The sequence below is a fragment of the Gnatocerus cornutus genome, chromosome 1 (assembly GCF_029298725.1).
Source record: "Gnatocerus cornutus isolate USDA-ARS CGAHR chromosome 1, icGnaCorn1.1, whole genome shotgun sequence".
Taxonomy (NCBI): Eukaryota; Metazoa; Arthropoda; class Insecta; order Coleoptera; family Tenebrionidae; genus Gnatocerus; species Gnatocerus cornutus.
Genome location: NC_142233.1, coordinates 27,323,267 through 27,341,316, shown reverse-complemented (window position 1 = coordinate 27,341,316; position 18,050 = coordinate 27,323,267). Strand labels below are relative to the sequence as shown.

Here is an 18,050-nt window from a genome sequence, read left to right as displayed (position 1 = left end):
TTTTGGCGACACCTTGACCCATTTTTCTCACTAGCGCCACAATGCCGTAACGTGTGAAATTCGAACCATCGATCATATGACAACAGCTCGAAGTCAGAGGTTCACTACGTTCTTGTTCTGTTGGTCATTTCGCGTTAAAAATGGCAAGTCAAACTCAAGGCATCCAACAACTCCTTGCTGCTGAAAAAAGGGCAGCCGAAAAAGTGTCCGAAGCCCGCAAACGTAAGTTTTTTTTCTAAACATGAACAATCTAGTGGGCGTAATATTTGACATTTGATCACGAGACTCATTTGTTTTTTGGAAATAGGTAAAGCTAGAAGGCTGAAGCAAGCTAAAGAAGAGGCTCAAGATGAAATTGAGAAATACCGCAAAGAACGCGAACGCCAATTCCGCGAATTTGAAGCCAAACACATGGGCTCTAAAGAAGGGGTTGCTGCTAAGATTGATACTGAAACCAAGCAGAGGATTGAGGACATGAACAGACTTATTGTCAACCAGCAAGGACCGGTAAGTTGCAGGAATATTGAGCTGGTCATGTGACTTGATTTCTTACATTTGCAGGTCATTGAGGAGATGTTGATGTTGGTGTATGATATTAAGCCTGAGATACACAGGAACTATCGTGCTTAATGCATTCAATGCAATACTGTTAAAAAATGATACTTATGTAGATGTAATTACGATGTACTTTTGTTCATTCCATTGATTCATTTTTTGCTTGTCTTGTAGTTTGTCTTAACATGGGATGTGTTCTGACTCAGTTGTACAGTATTTGTTTTGTAAGGTGTATAAGAAATCACAAATAAAAGTGTTAGACCTATATTACTGTTTAAATTAGCTAGCGGGGGATCAAAATACAGGGTGTTGTGTTTCGATCCGGCTCGAAGGACCAATGTTGGGTTTTAGGGTGCGATTTTGTTTCTCAAAACTAAATATCGGCAGTGATAAAATAGTCATCTTTGTTTTACTCTTCATTTATTTTGAATACCGCATTTCAAGGTCACAATTTGTAAAATTTGTGGAGCTCTCCGGCAAATTTGAGAGTTCATGTATTGAATTGAATCACAAACGGGTCTTTGGCTGTTAAGCCTCATTTCCACGGTCCGTTCTAGAGAGAACAGAATTTGATTTACGATGGAATTTGAGTTATTTCACCATATTTTGCGGTCAGAAAATTTGCAAATCCTATTGCACCCTTGGTTTACAATCCTCTGTTCCGATTCGGGCGGACAAGCTGGTTGAAACGCCGAACCACCACACGGACTGCTACATTTGATCGTAACCAAACAGTTTTAATTACTCCAATTCTTTTAATTTGAACACTAATTTTTTATCATAATGTTAATAAGGTAAATAACACATATAAATGTGGATTAATTTTAATAAATATGCTGATAAATGTAGATGAACATACTTATTTCCTGCATTGAAATGTACAGAATCATTGTATGAAAACAGGCGCGAAAGAATGCAGGTAGGTACGTTGCTTATTTCTGTGAGTAGATTTACCCTTTTGAAATATCCGACAGGTCTGTATTTTTGTGGATTTGGTCAGTTATTACCTGAGGATGTGAATTTTTAATTTTGTTCTATGAATTAAATTTTCTGAATATTAGTGAAAGTTAACATACCAGACATATCCACGAACTAAGTAACTTGAAATATAAATAAAATAAAATAAATTTATGAACCTTCTGTACTGGTTCAAATGCACGAACCATCTTGTCTGTTCGACGGACATTTCAACGCAGAACCAAGACAGAACGCACCGGACAGTTCAACACAGAACGCACAGAATAATTGAAATTAGCCGCTCCTTTGGAGAAAACTTCCAATAAACAATGCATTTCAGAATTTTTGTATAATTAATCTCGTTAATTAGGAATAAAAAAATGTTACTGTATTTCAATTGATTATTCCTGACATTATTTTACTGGTGGAGAAGTTATTTTAACATCAAGCTAAATATTGCAATGAAATATACAAAATTATTGTATGAAAACACGCGTGAATGGATACAGGTATGTAGGTTTCTTATCTCTGTGAGTGGATTTACCCTTTTGAAGAAACCGACAGGTAGTATTTTTGTGGATTCGGTCCGACTTATTACCTGAACATTTGAATTTTTAATTTCGTTCTATAAATTGAATCTTTCTGACTTACGACGGTTTATATGAGAATTTACCTACAATACAAAGTTTACTGCTTTAATTGAACGAACTATCTTGTCTGTTCGACATCGGTTCGGTGGACATTTCAACACAGAACAAAACACAGAACGCACAGTAATAAAATTGGCCGCATAGAATGAACCTAACTTATGAAATTATTTTGTACGTTCGAAAAACAGGGATTTTTGTATGCTTGGTCTGCGTTCTATGAATTGAATCTTTTGGATTTTGGTCAGAGATATTACCTGAAGATTTAAATTTTTAATTTTGTTCTATGAATTAAATTTTCTGAATATTATTCAAAATTACCATAGCTGACATATCCACGTAATAAGTAACTTGAAGTATAAATAAAATGAAACAAATTTAAGAACATTCTGTACTAGTTCAACTGAACGAACGAACCATCTTGTCTGTTCGACATCGGTTCGGCGGACATTTCAACACAGACCACGACAGAACGCACCGGACAGTTCGACAGAGAACCGAGACGAAACGCAGAGAACCTAATTAATTTTTTTTAATTGCACTTCATGATTGCTGACAATTGATTGGTAAAAATGAAAGTTATTTAACGTCAAATAGTAGCTGCAGTTTTCAGATTATTACTTATGAAATGGCCAAAAAAAAGTTCAAATCATAAGATTTAAGGTCATTCTCAAATATCGAACGTAGCTTATTTGATAAGTAGCTATTTATTTCTCCTAAAAATTATAACACGTCGGACGAACAAGTTGGTTCTGTCCGTTCTGTCTTGGTTTTGTGTTGAAATGTCCGTCGAACCGATGTCGAACAGACAAGATGATTCGTTGAGTTGAACCAGTACAGAATTTATTTAACTTCATTGATCCTTCAAGTTTCTTATTTCGCAGATACGTTGTGTAAGTAAATTCTCCTAAAATCTATCATATAAAAAATTTAACTCTCCAGGTAATAAACCTAACTAAATCCATAAGAATACAGAGGCCTGTTAATTACTCCAAAAGGGTTAATCCACTTACATAGATAAGAAACCTACCTGTATTTATCCACCTTTTTTCATGCAATGATTCTGTAAATTACAATGCAGGAAATAAATATCTGCATTTATCGCCATCTTTATTAAAATTAATCCACATTTATATGTGTTATTTACCTTATGTTAACATATGATAAAAAATTAGTGTTCAAATTAAAAGAAGTGGAGTAATTAAAACTGTTTAGTTGTCACCAAACGTAGCAGTCCGTGTGTTGGTTCGGCGATTCAACGAGCTTGTCCGCCCGAATCGGAACAGAGGATTGTAAACCAAGGGTGCAATAGGATTTGCAAATTTTCGGACCGCAAAATATGGTGCAATAACTCAAATTCCATCGTAAATCAAATTCTGTTCTCTCTAGAACGGACCGTGGAAATGAGGCTTTAAAGTTGTTTATGTTCAATCCAATGCATAAATCTTCGTAAATTTGCCGTAGAGCTCCACAATTTTCACAAATTATGACCTTGAAATGCGCTATTCAAAATAAATGAGGTTGTATTTTTTTTCTTGTCAATTATCACTACGTCTAATCCGGCCCAAAAAAACAAGTTGGGTTTTGATTTCGATTCTCGTATGGTTGTTGGAAAATACGAACAATTTTATAAATTTTTATTGTACAAGGAGGTGCTGGTTCATTTCTATCAAAGTAGACCCGACGAACCACCTTCAATGTGAGGTTTTTAAATATTACCAGAGATAACTTACTAATATAAGATACTACCAGTACCCCAGTACGGAGACATTTCTATCTTTTCAAGATTCCGTTTGATGATGCTCGGCAACCCAAAATACAAGTCGAAAATGCGACCTTGCGACACCTTCCGATGCACGTTTGAAACAAATTCAATCTTTTTCGCATCGTTTTTGTACAAATACTTCAAAAACCTCTTTTATCGCAAAGTAAGAAAAACGATAAGTAGGGATAAATTTACATTAGATACCACGTTTACCGGTTTTATCGCACCAGTTGCACCGAAATCAAGCAAGAAAATGAGTCTCCCAAGAGTATTTTTCGACATGACCGCCGGTAATAGTCCGGTGGGTCGTATTGTGATTGAGCTCCGGAGTGACGTAGTCCCTAAAACCGCCGAGAATTTTCGTGCTTTGTGCACCGGAGAATACGGATTCGGCTACAATGGCTCTACGTTTCACCGCGTTATTCCGAATTTCATGTGCCAAGGAGGTGATTTTACCAAGCATAATGGGACCGGGGGCAAGTCTATTTATGGTGACAAGTTTGAGGATGAGAACTTCATGTTGAAACACACCGATATGGGGATCCTGTCCATGGCGAATGCAGGACCAAATACCAACGGCTCGCAGTTCTTCATTACCACGGTGAAAACTCCTTGGCTGGACAACAAGCACGTGGTGTTCGGTGCGGTCGTCGAGGGAATGGATGTAGTCAAGAGAATCGAAGGATGGGGCTCGCAGTCAGGCAAGACATCTAAGAAAATCGTCATTGCGGATTGTGGCCAGATTTAGTGTTATTTTCATGTTTAATTATGCTCGGTTTTCTTATTTAGATTGATGTATTGTGAATTAAAAATAAATAAAGATTTCAATGAAAATTGTGTTGTTTTATATTCAATTCAATTCTTTTTTAGAAACGGATCAAAATTCGACTTTTATCTGTAAGAAACAAAAAATTGTAGGCAGGTAGGGATAAAATTCGACAGTAATTACACAACTTGCAGCGAAACCAGACAACATGAGTCTCGAAAAAGTATTCTTCGACATGTCCGTTGATAATATTCCTATAGGCCGGATTGTGATTGAACTCCGGAGTGATAGAGTCCTTAAAACCGCTGAGAATTTGTGCGCTTTGTGTACTGGAGAACACGGATTCGGTTACTAGGGCAGCATTTTCCACCGTGTCATTTCCAATATGTTGTGTTAGGGAGGTGAGTTTATCTACGAAGATGGTCACGAGGATGAAAATTTCGTTTTAAAACACGCCAGTGCGGGTACCGTGTCGATGGCCAATTCTAAACCAAATAATAACGGCTCGCAGTTTTTCATTACCTTTGGAAGGACTCCTTGGTTGGACAACAAGCACGTTGTCTTTGGTTTGGTTGTTGAAGGAATGAATGTTGTTAAGAGAATCGAAGGATGGAACTCGGAGACAGGCAAACCAAAGAAAAGGATTGTCGTTGCAGATTGTGGTCAGCTTTGTGGTGTTTAAATTTGTGCGATATTTTTATTGACATTGATGTTTTGTACACTTAAAAATACGATTAAAAGTTTTTTCAGTTATCTTCGTCGTGTTTTTACTAAAATGATCGATTATGCCGTCTGTCTAGAATTTATGCATTTAGGACTGTAATCCTGTAATCCTTCTGAAACCACCTGGGCGTCGTAAACGACTTTAATTTTTCTCTCATTTTTACAGGCAAGAGTTATTATCATTGCTAAATGAATACGACTCTCTTATTAATAGGGAAAAAACGACTCTGCGTTTTGTCTTCATTATCGCTGAGATAGTGTTCTATGCTCATTCCCTTCATAAGAATTCCTTTATAATACAAGACTACAGAAGCGTGATTTTCAGCAGAATAAATCTCTACGAAGTATTGATTTTAACAATTAAAGCATAGTTGTGTGAGCAAAGGAGGAGAAACTGCGACATTTATCATGTTTTTTTGATTGCAATGGATGATTATGTGACATTCCCTTCTGAACCTATATTTCTTCACACTGAAATGTTTAATTTTTTATCATATTTTTTTTTTGGACATTCATATTGACTAGAATTCGACGACTCATTTTGAATTTTTTAGTCGATCTCAATAAAATTTCTTACGGACAATAAATCAAAAAATATATTTAGAATAATCAAAAAACCGTCAATAACAATAAATTTACACAATAGATAGGCCCTTAACATCTAAAAATCACACATTGTACGAACACACAATAAAAACTTGGTCAATTTGTACGATTTGACTTTTACCATTTTATGGCCATGGCAAGGTTTCTCAGGCGAATAGCCGAGCCAAAAATATTGTCCCAAAATACACTGCTTATACCGAAACCTGTAACAATACAACTTAGGAAAAACATTTTTTTTATTCAAACTAACCGCTGTCATGATGTGCGAAATGATGTTGGTTGTGGTATCTCTTCAAATTGTAAAAATAACTGTTTTCTTGAGGGGAGCCATAATGTAAATAAAAGTGTATCATATCGTAGATAACGTAGCCTAGAGATAATGAAATTAGAAGAAGCGAAATACGTAATGTAACATACCTGTAAGTCCTCCTGCGATTACAAGGATGATAATTGATTCAGGCACGAAAAAGGTACACAACTGGTATATTACATAGGCGATGACAGCAGCAGGAAAAGGAGGAAACACCAATCTGCGTGGATCAAAAGGCACCTAGAAATTTTTTTATTAGAGGGTCGAACATCGTGAATTATAAATGACTATAAATGATTTTGCTGGAACATTAACACAGGACATGTGAGGGTATCATTTATTACCATGGCGATGTTAAATTGCAACAAAAGACCAATACACGTAAGCAGATGAGTTCGTATTGGAATACCTAATGCTAGATGACAAAGAAAATAAACATTACTGTCGGAAAAGAAATAAGGACGCGTTTTATCGTTGATAATGATAGGGCGTTTCTAAGTTAATTCTTAATTATGTAACGACAGAAGTAATTTGGAAAAAAGAGGGAGAAGCCATCAACTTCGAACTTACTTTGTGGTGAAGGCCATGAATGGCAAAATGTACATAAATCATAGCTCTTGATTTTCCCGATGGTTCCATGTGAAAAACCCATCTATGTAACGAATATTCAATTAAAGTCCATAGGATAATCCCCAGTGTTACGCTTAGAACTGAGGGTAAAACTGGAGACGTATCTGAAAAATAAAATTGCGGTTTTTTGGAATTTAGGTTCCGTGAAAACTTATAAGTACGATGTTGTCATAGATGATGTTATCTATTGGAGTGTTATCTAAAAAAGTATAAAGTAACCTCATTTTAGTTAATTTGGAAATGTTATTATGCGTGCTAAGAATTATTACAAGTAATTAAGTCAATTTTAAAAGGGTGTGGAAGGGTGTTCCACGTCAATGATACCTAGAACGTTGGTTCTATTTACTTGTATGTAGTTACTAATCAGTAATCAATCATACAAGGTGAGAAATCCATTCTTTTTAAAATTAAAATAATTGTTCAATTTTTACCGATAAAATCAATTGAAAGCGATAAAATACGAGTAAGTATTAAAAAGTGCTTCGAAAATGTTTTGTCCGGATGTTATCACGAGTTTGCGAATGGCGCCATTATTCAATGATAAAATCTTTATGTTAAATAAGACAAACTTTGAATGTTCCTACTTGAGTATAAACATGTCAACTGAAAAAGAAACTAATCACGCGAAAAAACCAAAAGGTCACTTTTTAAATTATTTATTTGATGACTAATTGAGGAGAACAAAAGTAAGCCAGTTTACATTAAGTATAAAATAAAAAAAACTCTATTTTAGTCGTTGATTCTGGTCGTTCAAAAAGACTTACTCCATAACTTATAAAAAAAATATCCATTAATTTATAGATACATTAATTATTTCATAGATAAAAAATGCATTTTTAACGTAAACCGGTTTCCTGTTCGAAAACTGTCAAATAATTTAGTTTTTAAATATTAAGACTTATGCGGTGAAGTCACGACATGAACTTTTTTTCAAAGCCAATTGTGGAAATTTAATAGATCACATGATATAAAACAATAAAAAATAACTTTTTAAAGAAAAGTTTTAATTTAAATAGGCATGAGTACAAGGTGTTTATAAATGTTTCTAGTATCAAGGGTAGCTCTGGAATTCCTGTCATGCACTATTTTGTCGCTTTGTTTGCATAGTGAATATAACTATCTTGAAAATTATTTATAATGTCACTTACATCAACAACGTTTTAGTTACAGTTTTGTGTCAAAGTTTATGATTTTCAGGTTTCAAACCACAACTAGGAGAGTTTTTTTTTCAAAATTTACCTTGCTTCATGATTGAGGTTAACTACAAATATCAGTTAAAAACTCTAAACCCACATTTGTAATAAGCGGCAAATTGGCTTTGACATTTCATAGCCACCCTTACAAACATTTATAAACTTTGTATAATAATTCAATAATTTTTTTTTGCATTAAAGTTTATGTAAGACATAAATTTTTCAACTTACTATTTTGAAAATTGGTAAGTATGTAGCGAAGGTTTAAGTTTAATAAGTTTTGAGACTATGTTTTTACTAAAAAATGAATAAAATTTGTAACTCGTATAACATTACCTTGGCATTAAAATTGACAAATTGTTGAAATTTATTAGATTTTCTAAAATTTTTATATTCTTCTTATTTTTTGTCAAAAGTTGCAAAATTTATCAAATTAACGTTACAATTATCAGAATAATGAGATTTAATAGACAATAAAAAATTTTGATTTTATTTTAAAAATAAAAAAAAATATTTGTAACTTTTGTTCTAAGAACAAGATACAATATTTATTAGAAATTTTTATCCCAAAAATTAAAATTTCTGAAATTTGTATTTCTAGTTCTAAAATTTTGTAATTTGGTATTCTTAATTTAGTAGCGTTATTTTATACATCATTTTGAAAACAAATGCTCAAAAACTTTTCATATGCCTGAAACTGTTAAAAATTTCAGGTAGCTTAAATATTGAAATTCCAAATCATAAAATTGCAGTACACAACAAAGAATTTTCATTATTAAACCCAACTACGAATTTTGGGCCAAGGAAAAAAATTACTTTATAGAATTGTCTTAAGAATAAGAGAAAATTTCAACACAAAAATTAAAATTGGACATAAAATCAGAACTAATTAATCAAATTAACTGACATCTAGGTACTTATAAAATGAGAATAGAAGCAGGACCGATTATAAAACAATAATGGCACTTGAGTTTGTAAAATATAAATGTAGCCTGAAAATTTCAAAGCTGAAATCTTAATTTTTAATCCTTTAATGCCTTTGCATGACAGATTCGATTACTTTGGCCGCACTCCATAAAATTGATCTCGCCCTAAATAATAAATAATCAGTGAATCAAACTCACCTTTCGTGAGTTGCACGTATTTGTCCATCCCAAAGCTAATAAAATATACGATAATGGGCACCCAAACCAAAGGTACGACGTACCATGGTGTTATAGTAAGATTTTCTAGAATTGGGTTACCGAATAACCTTAGTTTCCTATCTACCGGAGAAATAACCCAATCGTTGTATTTTGCCCCTAAATTCGCGACTTGACTCAACATGGGTTTATCCCAATCCACAAGATTCTGCAACATCCAAACATTACCATAAAACCACACAGTCTGAGAGTAAAATAAAGTATTACTTCTAGATCTTCCTGATCACCTTTATTACTACTATCACGTCCTCCAGTTTTGTATTCTCGTAAGAGGTAATAAGCGGCTTTGGAGTGTTGAGTGCTTTTCATCCGTTGAGTGACTTCTTTCTCTTCGTATGGTTTAACATAATTTGTGCCTCCTGGATGATTGTTCAAAAAGTCGTAAATATTGTAAAAATCTCCGACATGTTTAACTTTAAACTGCTTGCTTTCGTCCATCTCCTGCAAAAATCGAACGTAATAATTTAATGGGTCTGTGATTAGATTGATAAAAATAATGCTTATAGAAGGATAGCCGTAATCGATGCCCCGGAAGTTAATCATTGCTTTTTCTGTGACACAGTTTCGTCTCGTTACTTTGTTGCATGATGTGCGTGTTTGTTTGCTGGCGAATTACATGAACTACGAAGGCTGAGTTTGTTACTGAATGTTACATTATATTTTTGTAATTTATAACATGACCTAATACACAATGTAAGTGCTAAATTCAGGATTGTATTTTGTAGCTACAGTAGTTACTACATCGTAATTGTAATCAAGGTAATGAAGAAGTCACGCTAACTTGTTTAAACTTCAATTAAATTTACGTATATAAGAGTCAATACAATGTAGATAAAAGCAGCATCTGGGGTAATCAAAATTGCTAAGCAAAATAGTTGGTAGCTATGCTTTACGCTATTGACAGTTTGAGATTAAACACTAATCGAATTACCAACCTGTTTAATTTTAGGGGTTGTTTTAGGATCTTTTGTACATTCTCTATGAAGAGAAAATAAGAAACTTCTAAATGTATTTAATATTTTTTTACTGCTAACATATGAACATGCAATTATGTCATCTGCTTCCAAACTGTGAAATTAAATTTCTTTCCTTCAAGTAGATAAAAATAGCATATTTTGGATTGCATATATTAAGCCAAATATTTAATAACGAGTTAATATTTATGGTCCTAGCTTTCTAATTTTGCTGGATCTTTAGAATCTCCGAAATCCTTTGCTCGGGCAAAAAAGTAGACACCTTGGTATATACAGGGTGTTTTTGAAATGCATGCGCTATTTTAGGAGTATGAAGTATAAAAAAACAATTTTTAAACTGAAAACTGACAAAGTAAAATTAACCCCAATCCACAAACTTTCTACACCACTGGCAAAAAGCGCACCTGGAATGACTTGTTTTCAAACCAGCAACTCGATTTTTGGTCACTTTTAAATCAGTGGCGCACAACCAAATTTATTAAAATTTATGTGTACCTAATTTTTTTCGAAAACAAAAAGACTTGTACTAAAACTTTTTTCTCTTAATAGGCTCAATTTATGACAAGGAATTACCAAACTCCTTTTGTACATGCATTACAATACCCTGTAATTATTACTATTAGTTAAATATTGATGTAATTTTATATTTTGGAAACAAACGGTCTTCATTGATACCATAGAAACCTGTTTGTTTTGTCGATAAACTTGCATTGTTATCAATCTAATTTTGTTGGGTCACTTAGTATAAATTTTAAATAAAATAAACTTTTTAATAATAATACATAGATATCTAAATTGTATAGTTACATCTAATACTTAAAGCATTATTTGTTAAGATAAAATCGTAGAAATGTGCTGTTAACCCGTAATATTTTTAACTGATAAGAGTAAAAATTGAAAACGGAAAGTCAAGAATTGCTTGAAGTAAATAATAAATGAGTAAATACATTTCCGAAAACAGCGTGTCAAAGAACTGCCAATCTAAAGAAAAATACGAAAAGTTGTGAAAGGTGTGGTAGATAAAAAGTGATACATTATATGCACACTCACCGAATATAGGCCAATCAACCGAATTTAGTTTATCATTTACATAACTCCATAGTAGCTAGTGGCCTAATGGCCTAATAATAATTGAAGCCAATGCCAATAATAAATTTTAATACGATCAATCAAAAGAAGTGAACAATAAAAATTCCTTCCATAATATTTTTCCGACTTTTAAATCGTAATACGTGTGTCAATTATACCAATGAAGCATACATCAAACTGTATCGATTTGACAGTGAAGGAGGACAAGCAAACAAACCGAATTAATCAATAAAATATCCATTTGGTTTGTCTTTTGCTGGTAATTTCTCTACTGTCATAATCTTACTTATCCACATCGATTGGTCGAAGGCCAAAACAAATTAAAAATTAATGGGCGCAATTGCCAATTACTACACGATAAGGCAATGGTGCGTTTGAGATTTGTCAAAGAAGCTTTTTTAATACTCACAGAAATATCGACCAACACTTGTTCCGTTTTTGTACACATGTGAGTTACTGAAAATTACTTAGCAGGTGAGTATCCTTCGAAAAATGGGCGCTTATCGATGATTTCTGTTATCAGCGGGTTTGATATTTGCTTTCGCACCTAGGAAATTCAATGATTGAGCAATAGTGCCTACTCTTATCATCTAGTTTTCTGAGCGTAAATTTAAGCTTTTTCTTTATTACATTCTAATTGTTTTGTGTTAGATGAATTATTAAAATTAGCACATAATAATCCTTTTGCTCTACGTTTGCTTTGATAAGATATCTCCTGTTACCTAAAATTTTATGAAAGATGACATTCCAAATCAGTGAATCAGTAATCTGGTTATCTCATAATCATCGTGACCATGAGTAATACATTCTATTTCTACTTTTTTTGTAATAAGATCAATACATGACATCTACGTCTAGATAGATAATATTTTTGAAACCATTTATTTTAAATTTTGAAATAGCCTACATGTTATAATAAATTAGTTAAAAGTAAAAGTGCTGTGTCAAGGTGCGATGATAACACTTTAAACAAACAAATAAAAATGTAAAGTAAATTTACGAGTTAATTGTTTAATACATTGTGCATTATAAGCCCTTTTGTTATTATTAAATTTAATTGGGTTTTTCTAGTTTTAAAAATAAAGTAAGAAGATTATGGAAACAATTAAGGAAAGCTTAAAATAGCTGGTCAATAGAATGAAAGGTCAAGTCGTAATCAAAGCTTTTAATTTGGGAGTGGCCTTTCTTAATTAGTTTTATTAATATGTTAGTAAAATGTTGCTGCGTATAAAATCACGTCTTTATTGTTTATTGTTTTTTAATCAATTAGAAGTTCTATTTAAAATGTATAACAGCATTAATGGATTAAACAGTCGAAAAAAAGTAATAAAAGCAATAAATACAATTATTTAAATAGGTATCGTCTGTTTTTGTCCGATTAATTTGATTATTAATTATTAATTAAAATTAAGTTAATACATGCATTTTGATAACATTACTGAAATATATATTTTTTAATAAATACATAGCAGTTATAAAAAAATAATATAAAAATTGGTACGAGTATTTTCGCGAGAAGCTCATAGCAAAAGCTCGGTCACACGAAGCACGTTTCCGGCAATGCCATCGAGCCGCATTACCACTCGTTTCGTTATTTGGCGCTTGTAATGTCTAATAATAAACAATTGTCTCGTCTGTTTTATATTTTTGTAATTTAGCACAGTTAATTCGAAAAGCTCCTCAAAAGTATACTATAAAAAGATGATTTTCGTGTTTTTTCAATTACCTACACAGTGTAACAAAAATTTAAAAAGTTGTTGTTCTTCTGAATTTTTGTTTTGTTTCTGATAAATTACGCTTACCTGACTTGAAATACCAACTATTTTATCGAGACATCGATTTTAACAACAGAACATAAACTTTACTTTTTTCCTGTTTTACCTATTTTGGTGTAGAAGATAATATACAGGTGTCCGGAAAGTGGCGCACCACCTTGGGTGGTCCTCCAGAGTACCAAAAAAATGTTAAAAAAAATTCCAGACTCTCTGTTTTCACAGGAAGACCAAAAGAAAATTAGGAAAATGGCAACATTGCTGAACTTTTCATCCAACAATTTAAATATCTAGTATTCAAAGCCATAGTAACGTTGCTGTTGTATTGTTGGCGTTTCTCAATTTCTTCAAAAATGGAGAATTTTTGTAGATTTTCGCCGACGTGTAGAAGAAGTGCAGCGCGTTAGATTCCATACCTAGGTCTCCCATCATGTTGAAGTCCCATTTGCTGGTTGCACCTAAAGTCCGTTTTTTTTTTTAAAAACCACCGACACCGCAATTTTCCCCTGCATTACAACCGGCAACGTTGCCTAGGGAGATTTTTGGTGAAAAAAAAGTTGTTAAATCTTTGACATTTCTGAAAATTAGGCAGTGTTTCCGTTAAAAACGTTTCTTTTACAGCCCGTTGGATTGCAAATCAAATGATTTAATAGTGAAAAGACTCGGCACAGCCTGAAAGGCCGTTATGTGTAATCAAATTGTCAATTAGGCAGCTAACCTATTTGATTTTATCACCAAAAAGTCACCATCGACGATGTTGCCGGTTGTAAAGTGCTGGGAGAGTGCGGTGTTGGTGGTTTTTTAATAAAAAAACGGACTTTACTAGGAGCTTGTGGCTCACATAAATCACATAAAAAAATCGCTGCCAAAATTGAAAAAAACAAATTTTGCATACATTTTCTTAAATATTTTTTCCAAAATTGATAGTTTTGATGAATGAACGCTTAAAACATGTTTAAACTAATGTATTTAATCGAAAAATAAGATCAAATGAAGAGGAACAAATTTTTGTTGCACTGTGTTGTATCTCCACGTGACGTGCACATTTTAATTAGCTCGTTTTTTCTTTCAAAATAGTTTTTTACAAAAGTTAAAATTCTCGCCACTTAATAATCTTAATAATTATGTCAAGCTTGAGCCCTACAGTTTATAAGTAGGCGATAATTTTTTTATTGCCTTGAATGCATAATATAGTATTGAATAGCAAGTATAAAGTCACTTCACTTAACCCCGATAACCACGAACTTAATTTATTTATTCATTTAAAATTAAAGCCATATGACAATGTACGTTGTGAACTAGTTTTCTAAATTTCTAAATCTGAGCAAATATTTATATTTTCTGTGTGAAGAGTCCATATGATTAATGTACGTAGAAATCTAATACGAGACATCTATCACTCCCTTGAGAGCGTCATGTAAATTAAAGTTGTAGATTCTCACTGCTTTTATTCAAACATTTGCACATTTATTGGAAATGATTCTTAAACATCATTTATTTTCGCACACATGTGTTTGACATTTCTGGGTCAAGAAAAGTACAAAAAAATGCAATTTATTCCAATTATTATTAAGTACATAAAAGTTATTTTACCAACTCATATTACATCGGTAGAAACCAAATATTTCGTAAAATGCGAATAAAATTTACGACCTTCCATGTGGGTTAGTGTGTGTTAAAACTACTGTAATAAAATGGTGCGTTAATAAAGAAACTAATGGATTACACCTTCAAAGTCGGTTAATAACGTGGTGTGTTTTCTGGGAAAATTTGTAAATTTGTATTACTGTTATGGAGTTGTGAACGTGCGTAAAAAAAGAAAGAGGTCACGCAAAATTGGCATTTTTCTAGTTGTACTGAAATGATTTTTAACGAAATTAGAAAAAGTACTGCACTTTTCGCCGTTGGCTCATGAGTGAACGATCATTTCTTATTAAAATTTAGCTTACCTCATACGTTGAGTAATCTACTGTTAAAAAAATATTGTAAATAAAACAATCCTTGATCTTAGTTTGAGTTTTAATTTTTATTAATAAACACGTTGTAAGTAAGTATAGTAAAACTTTTATTGTTTTTTCTGTGCAGTAAAATAAATAAAAACCATTTGTATGTATAATAAATAATATCTAATATTCATAAGAATAGTGAATTTACTGCAAACTTGTTCCATATTATAGAATTATCCAAAACTCAAAGTTACTTCTAAACCAAATTCTAGTTAAACTAATTAAAATCAGTGCTATATCTTTCACTAAATGTAAGCTTGCTGATGCAATTTCACTTACTTTTCTGGATTTAATGATGTGTAATGAGTTAAATAAATTTACTTAATAAATAATGAATGTTTGATCAAGTATAATGCTTAATAAATTATGACAAATATGGATACCAAATAGTCATTATTTTATATTTTTGACGTTTGAAAGAAAAATAGCAACCAATCATAAAACTGATACGTGAGTACTTACGAACATAATTATTATACCCTACATGCATTGTCATTAAAATTGTTAGCTTAAATGAACAACAAAGGAATAGTACAAGCTAAAGGAAAATGCACTTTTTTGGGTTTATTTACTGGGTCAAGATTTTTTTAATATTAACTACGAATTTATTATTATCTGATTATTCAAATCTTAATTCTAAAATAATTTCAAAATTATATAGGGACAAATAGACACATTTTGGAATTCGTTATTTTAAGAATGGACTAAAAATTTTCAAAATAAATGTAAATAAATAGCTTGTAACTTTGACAATTTTCACGCTGCAACAAACAAATTTGGGTAAGTTACTAAGTTAAACTCGTTTTTTAACCCTGCAAAATTACAAATTTGTAGGCCGGAAAAGACACATTTAAAAAAAATATATATTTTGAGGTTGAAACAAAAAAGTTTTTCTTAGAAAATCGGAGCTATTTATAAACTTTTTTTTTTATAAAACATGTATTGTCAACGTGCGTTATCTTTTTACTTCAAGTACAACATAAGTTGATGGTCAGAATACCACGTTATTCATGTTGGTATTCTAGACAATTTTTTGTATCAAAATTTTCTATCAAATGTCCGTACATTTGCGAGCAGCACTTTTTTCACCAAGTTTTAATAAAGAACAATTTTGTAAACAAAAAATTAAGAACAGTTAAGGAAGAAACTAAAATAACACGTGTACATATTTGCAAAAGATTGTAAAAATGCGTCTGTGCGTTTTAATAGGACACTTTATAGTACAATATGACTTACTTTATAGGATACCTTCATTTTTATAGGTTTTACCGCTACACAAAGTAAAGAATGTTAAAGGTAAGTAGCTATCTAATACACATTTGTGTTAATAAATAGTTTCATTTTAAGCAACTATGAAGTTTATTAGTATCTTCTTTTTCTTATTAGAATGAAATATTTAATCCACGATTAAGGCACCCCCTTATTTAAGACACCGGCGGCGGTTGCTCTTGTCCACTGCACGAGGGTAGACAACGACCATTTAATTTATTTTAAAAGAAAAAAATAAACAAAAAACGTACCAATAAGAAGAATAATTAATAATAAATTTAGGAAAAAAATCTTATCATTTTTGAATTTAGCACGTTGAAAGCTGAAACAGACGATTTCAAATAAGTTAACAGTACATGACATAGTTTCATAATAATTATTAAAGTACTAATTTTTAAACATATTTGCATAATTTTACATTATGTGGGTGGATACTATTAATATTGAATTTTTAACGTTTATTCTAATTCGTGGTATTTAAAAAAATAATAAAAATCTGGGCAAAAGTTCGCAGTTTTCTGTATTTACTTAAATATCTATTTGTCTGTATGGCGGTTGTTTTATAGTTTTAATTTATATTTTTATTCACTACTTATACCTAAGTTTAGTATAGATACGGATAGTTTACCTACCATTTATCGTACTTTTATTTGCCATTTTTAGATACGAACATGGACTTGAGCACCTTTTTATTTTAAGGAATGCAAAACAAATTCAAGTTATCAATTTTTATTTTCACTTACATTTCTATCTATATTTTTATTTGACTATTTTTCTTCAACTCACTTACGAAACACCTTAAACTCCAAGCTACACACTGCACCATCAATATCAACAACGCAGAAACGCAGAAAAACTCAAAAAACTAGCACTTATTGAATATTACTTACGTTTCACGCACGTACTGGTTTCATTTAACGCCCAGTGCAATTTCATTCGGCAATAATTCTGCATGGCATCATCCAATTAAATCGTAAACCTCAAAATCCCTGATAAATTTGCACAACGTCTTATCTTAATCCGAACGACGCAATCATTTAGTCCGTAAAATAGGACGCTTGCGATGTCCTTTTTCCTTGGAACTCGGAGCGATACTGAAACACGAACTTGCCTGGAAGCATTAAAGCGAATAATCGAAGTGTTTGAGGTATAACACTCACAACAATGATAGTTGTGTAGGTCCAGAAAAAAGGAAACGGTTTGGTAAAAGGAAAAAAATTGTTTTCATCTTGCGTCAAGAGCGTAAAATGCTGATCAAGGTAAAATATTTCGTAGTTTTATACATTTAAAGGTAGAGGAAAGATTTACGCGGTTCCATGGAAAGTTTGGCGCCGTTGACAGCCTGAAAAACATACTTCTACTATTCCGGAGTTTCAGATTCTGATTTGAGAATTTAATCTTAATCAGACGTGTTAACAGAGTTTATTAGTATTGTTTTGTGCGCGGAATGCCTCGTCATTCGTTGTCTTTTGCTCCCGAGTAAATGAATTCATCTAAATCCAACTGATATGTATTGTTACATTTCAAACTGTACATACAATTGCACAATTTTTTAAAACGTTTTTGTAGTCTTCTAAAGGACAAAA

At 32.2% G+C, this 18,050-nt stretch overlaps 2 protein-coding genes and 2 pseudogenes across 3 annotated transcripts; 3 read left to right on the top strand and 1 right to left on the bottom strand.

Annotated features, from left to right (window-relative positions):
- Positions 1-45: 45 nt before the first annotated feature.
- Positions 46-820, top strand: Vha13 (V-type proton ATPase subunit Vha13). The gene is made up of 3 exons (XM_088035080.1): positions 46-222; positions 308-507; positions 562-820. Exons 1-3 carry the CDS (start codon positions 141-143, stop codon positions 628-630), a joined length of 351 nt encoding a protein of 116 aa, XP_087891206.1. The 5' UTR covers positions 46-140; the 3' UTR covers positions 631-820.
- Positions 821-4,103: 3,283 nt separating this feature from the next.
- LOC148181152 (peptidyl-prolyl cis-trans isomerase pseudogene) lies at positions 4,104-4,758 on the top strand (annotated as a pseudogene).
- Positions 4,759-4,898: 140 nt separating this feature from the next.
- On the top strand, positions 4,899-5,372 carry LOC148181151 (peptidyl-prolyl cis-trans isomerase pseudogene; annotated as a pseudogene).
- Positions 5,373-6,035: 663 nt separating this feature from the next.
- On the bottom strand, positions 6,036-17,570 carry Fa2h (Fatty acid 2-hydroxylase). 2 transcript variants are annotated; one of them, XM_088037407.1, is made up of 7 exons: positions 17,355-17,570; positions 9,562-9,795; positions 9,277-9,502; positions 6,900-7,063; positions 6,437-6,569; positions 6,270-6,389; positions 6,036-6,222 (listed from the first exon to the last, which is right to left on the bottom strand). In XM_088037407.1, the coding sequence occupies exons 2-7, from the start codon at positions 9,790-9,792 to the stop codon at positions 6,137-6,139; spliced, it is 960 nt and encodes a 319-aa protein (XP_087893533.1). In that variant the 5' UTR covers positions 9,793-9,795; positions 17,355-17,570; the 3' UTR covers positions 6,036-6,136. The 2 variants fall into 2 exon arrangements, with proteins under 2 accessions (XP_087893533.1, XP_087893525.1); XM_088037399.1 differs by lacking the exon at positions 17,355-17,570 and adding an exon at positions 11,827-11,918.
- Between the last annotated feature and the right edge of the window lie 480 nt (positions 17,571-18,050).

Coding starts and splice junctions, on each gene's coding strand:
- Vha13 (XM_088035080.1), top strand. CDS start 141: ATGGCAAGTCAAACTCAAGGCATCCAACAACTCCTTGCTGCTGAAAAA. Junction 223..307: donor AGTGTCCGAAGCCCGCAAAC/GTAAGTTTTTTT, acceptor TTTTGGAAATAG/GTAAAGCTAGAAGGCTGAAG. Junction 508..561: donor TTGTCAACCAGCAAGGACCG/GTAAGTTGCAGG, acceptor TTACATTTGCAG/GTCATTGAGGAGATGTTGAT.
- Fa2h (XM_088037399.1), bottom strand. CDS start 11,865: ATGTGTACAAAAACGGAACAAGTGTTGGTCGATATTTCT. Junction 6,390..6,436: donor AATCGCAGGAGGACTTACAG/GTATGTTACATT, acceptor CATTATCTCTAG/GCTACGTTATCTACGATATG. Junction 6,223..6,269: donor TTTCGCACATCATGACAGCG/GTTAGTTTGAAT, acceptor GTATTGTTACAG/GTTTCGGTATAAGCAGTGTA.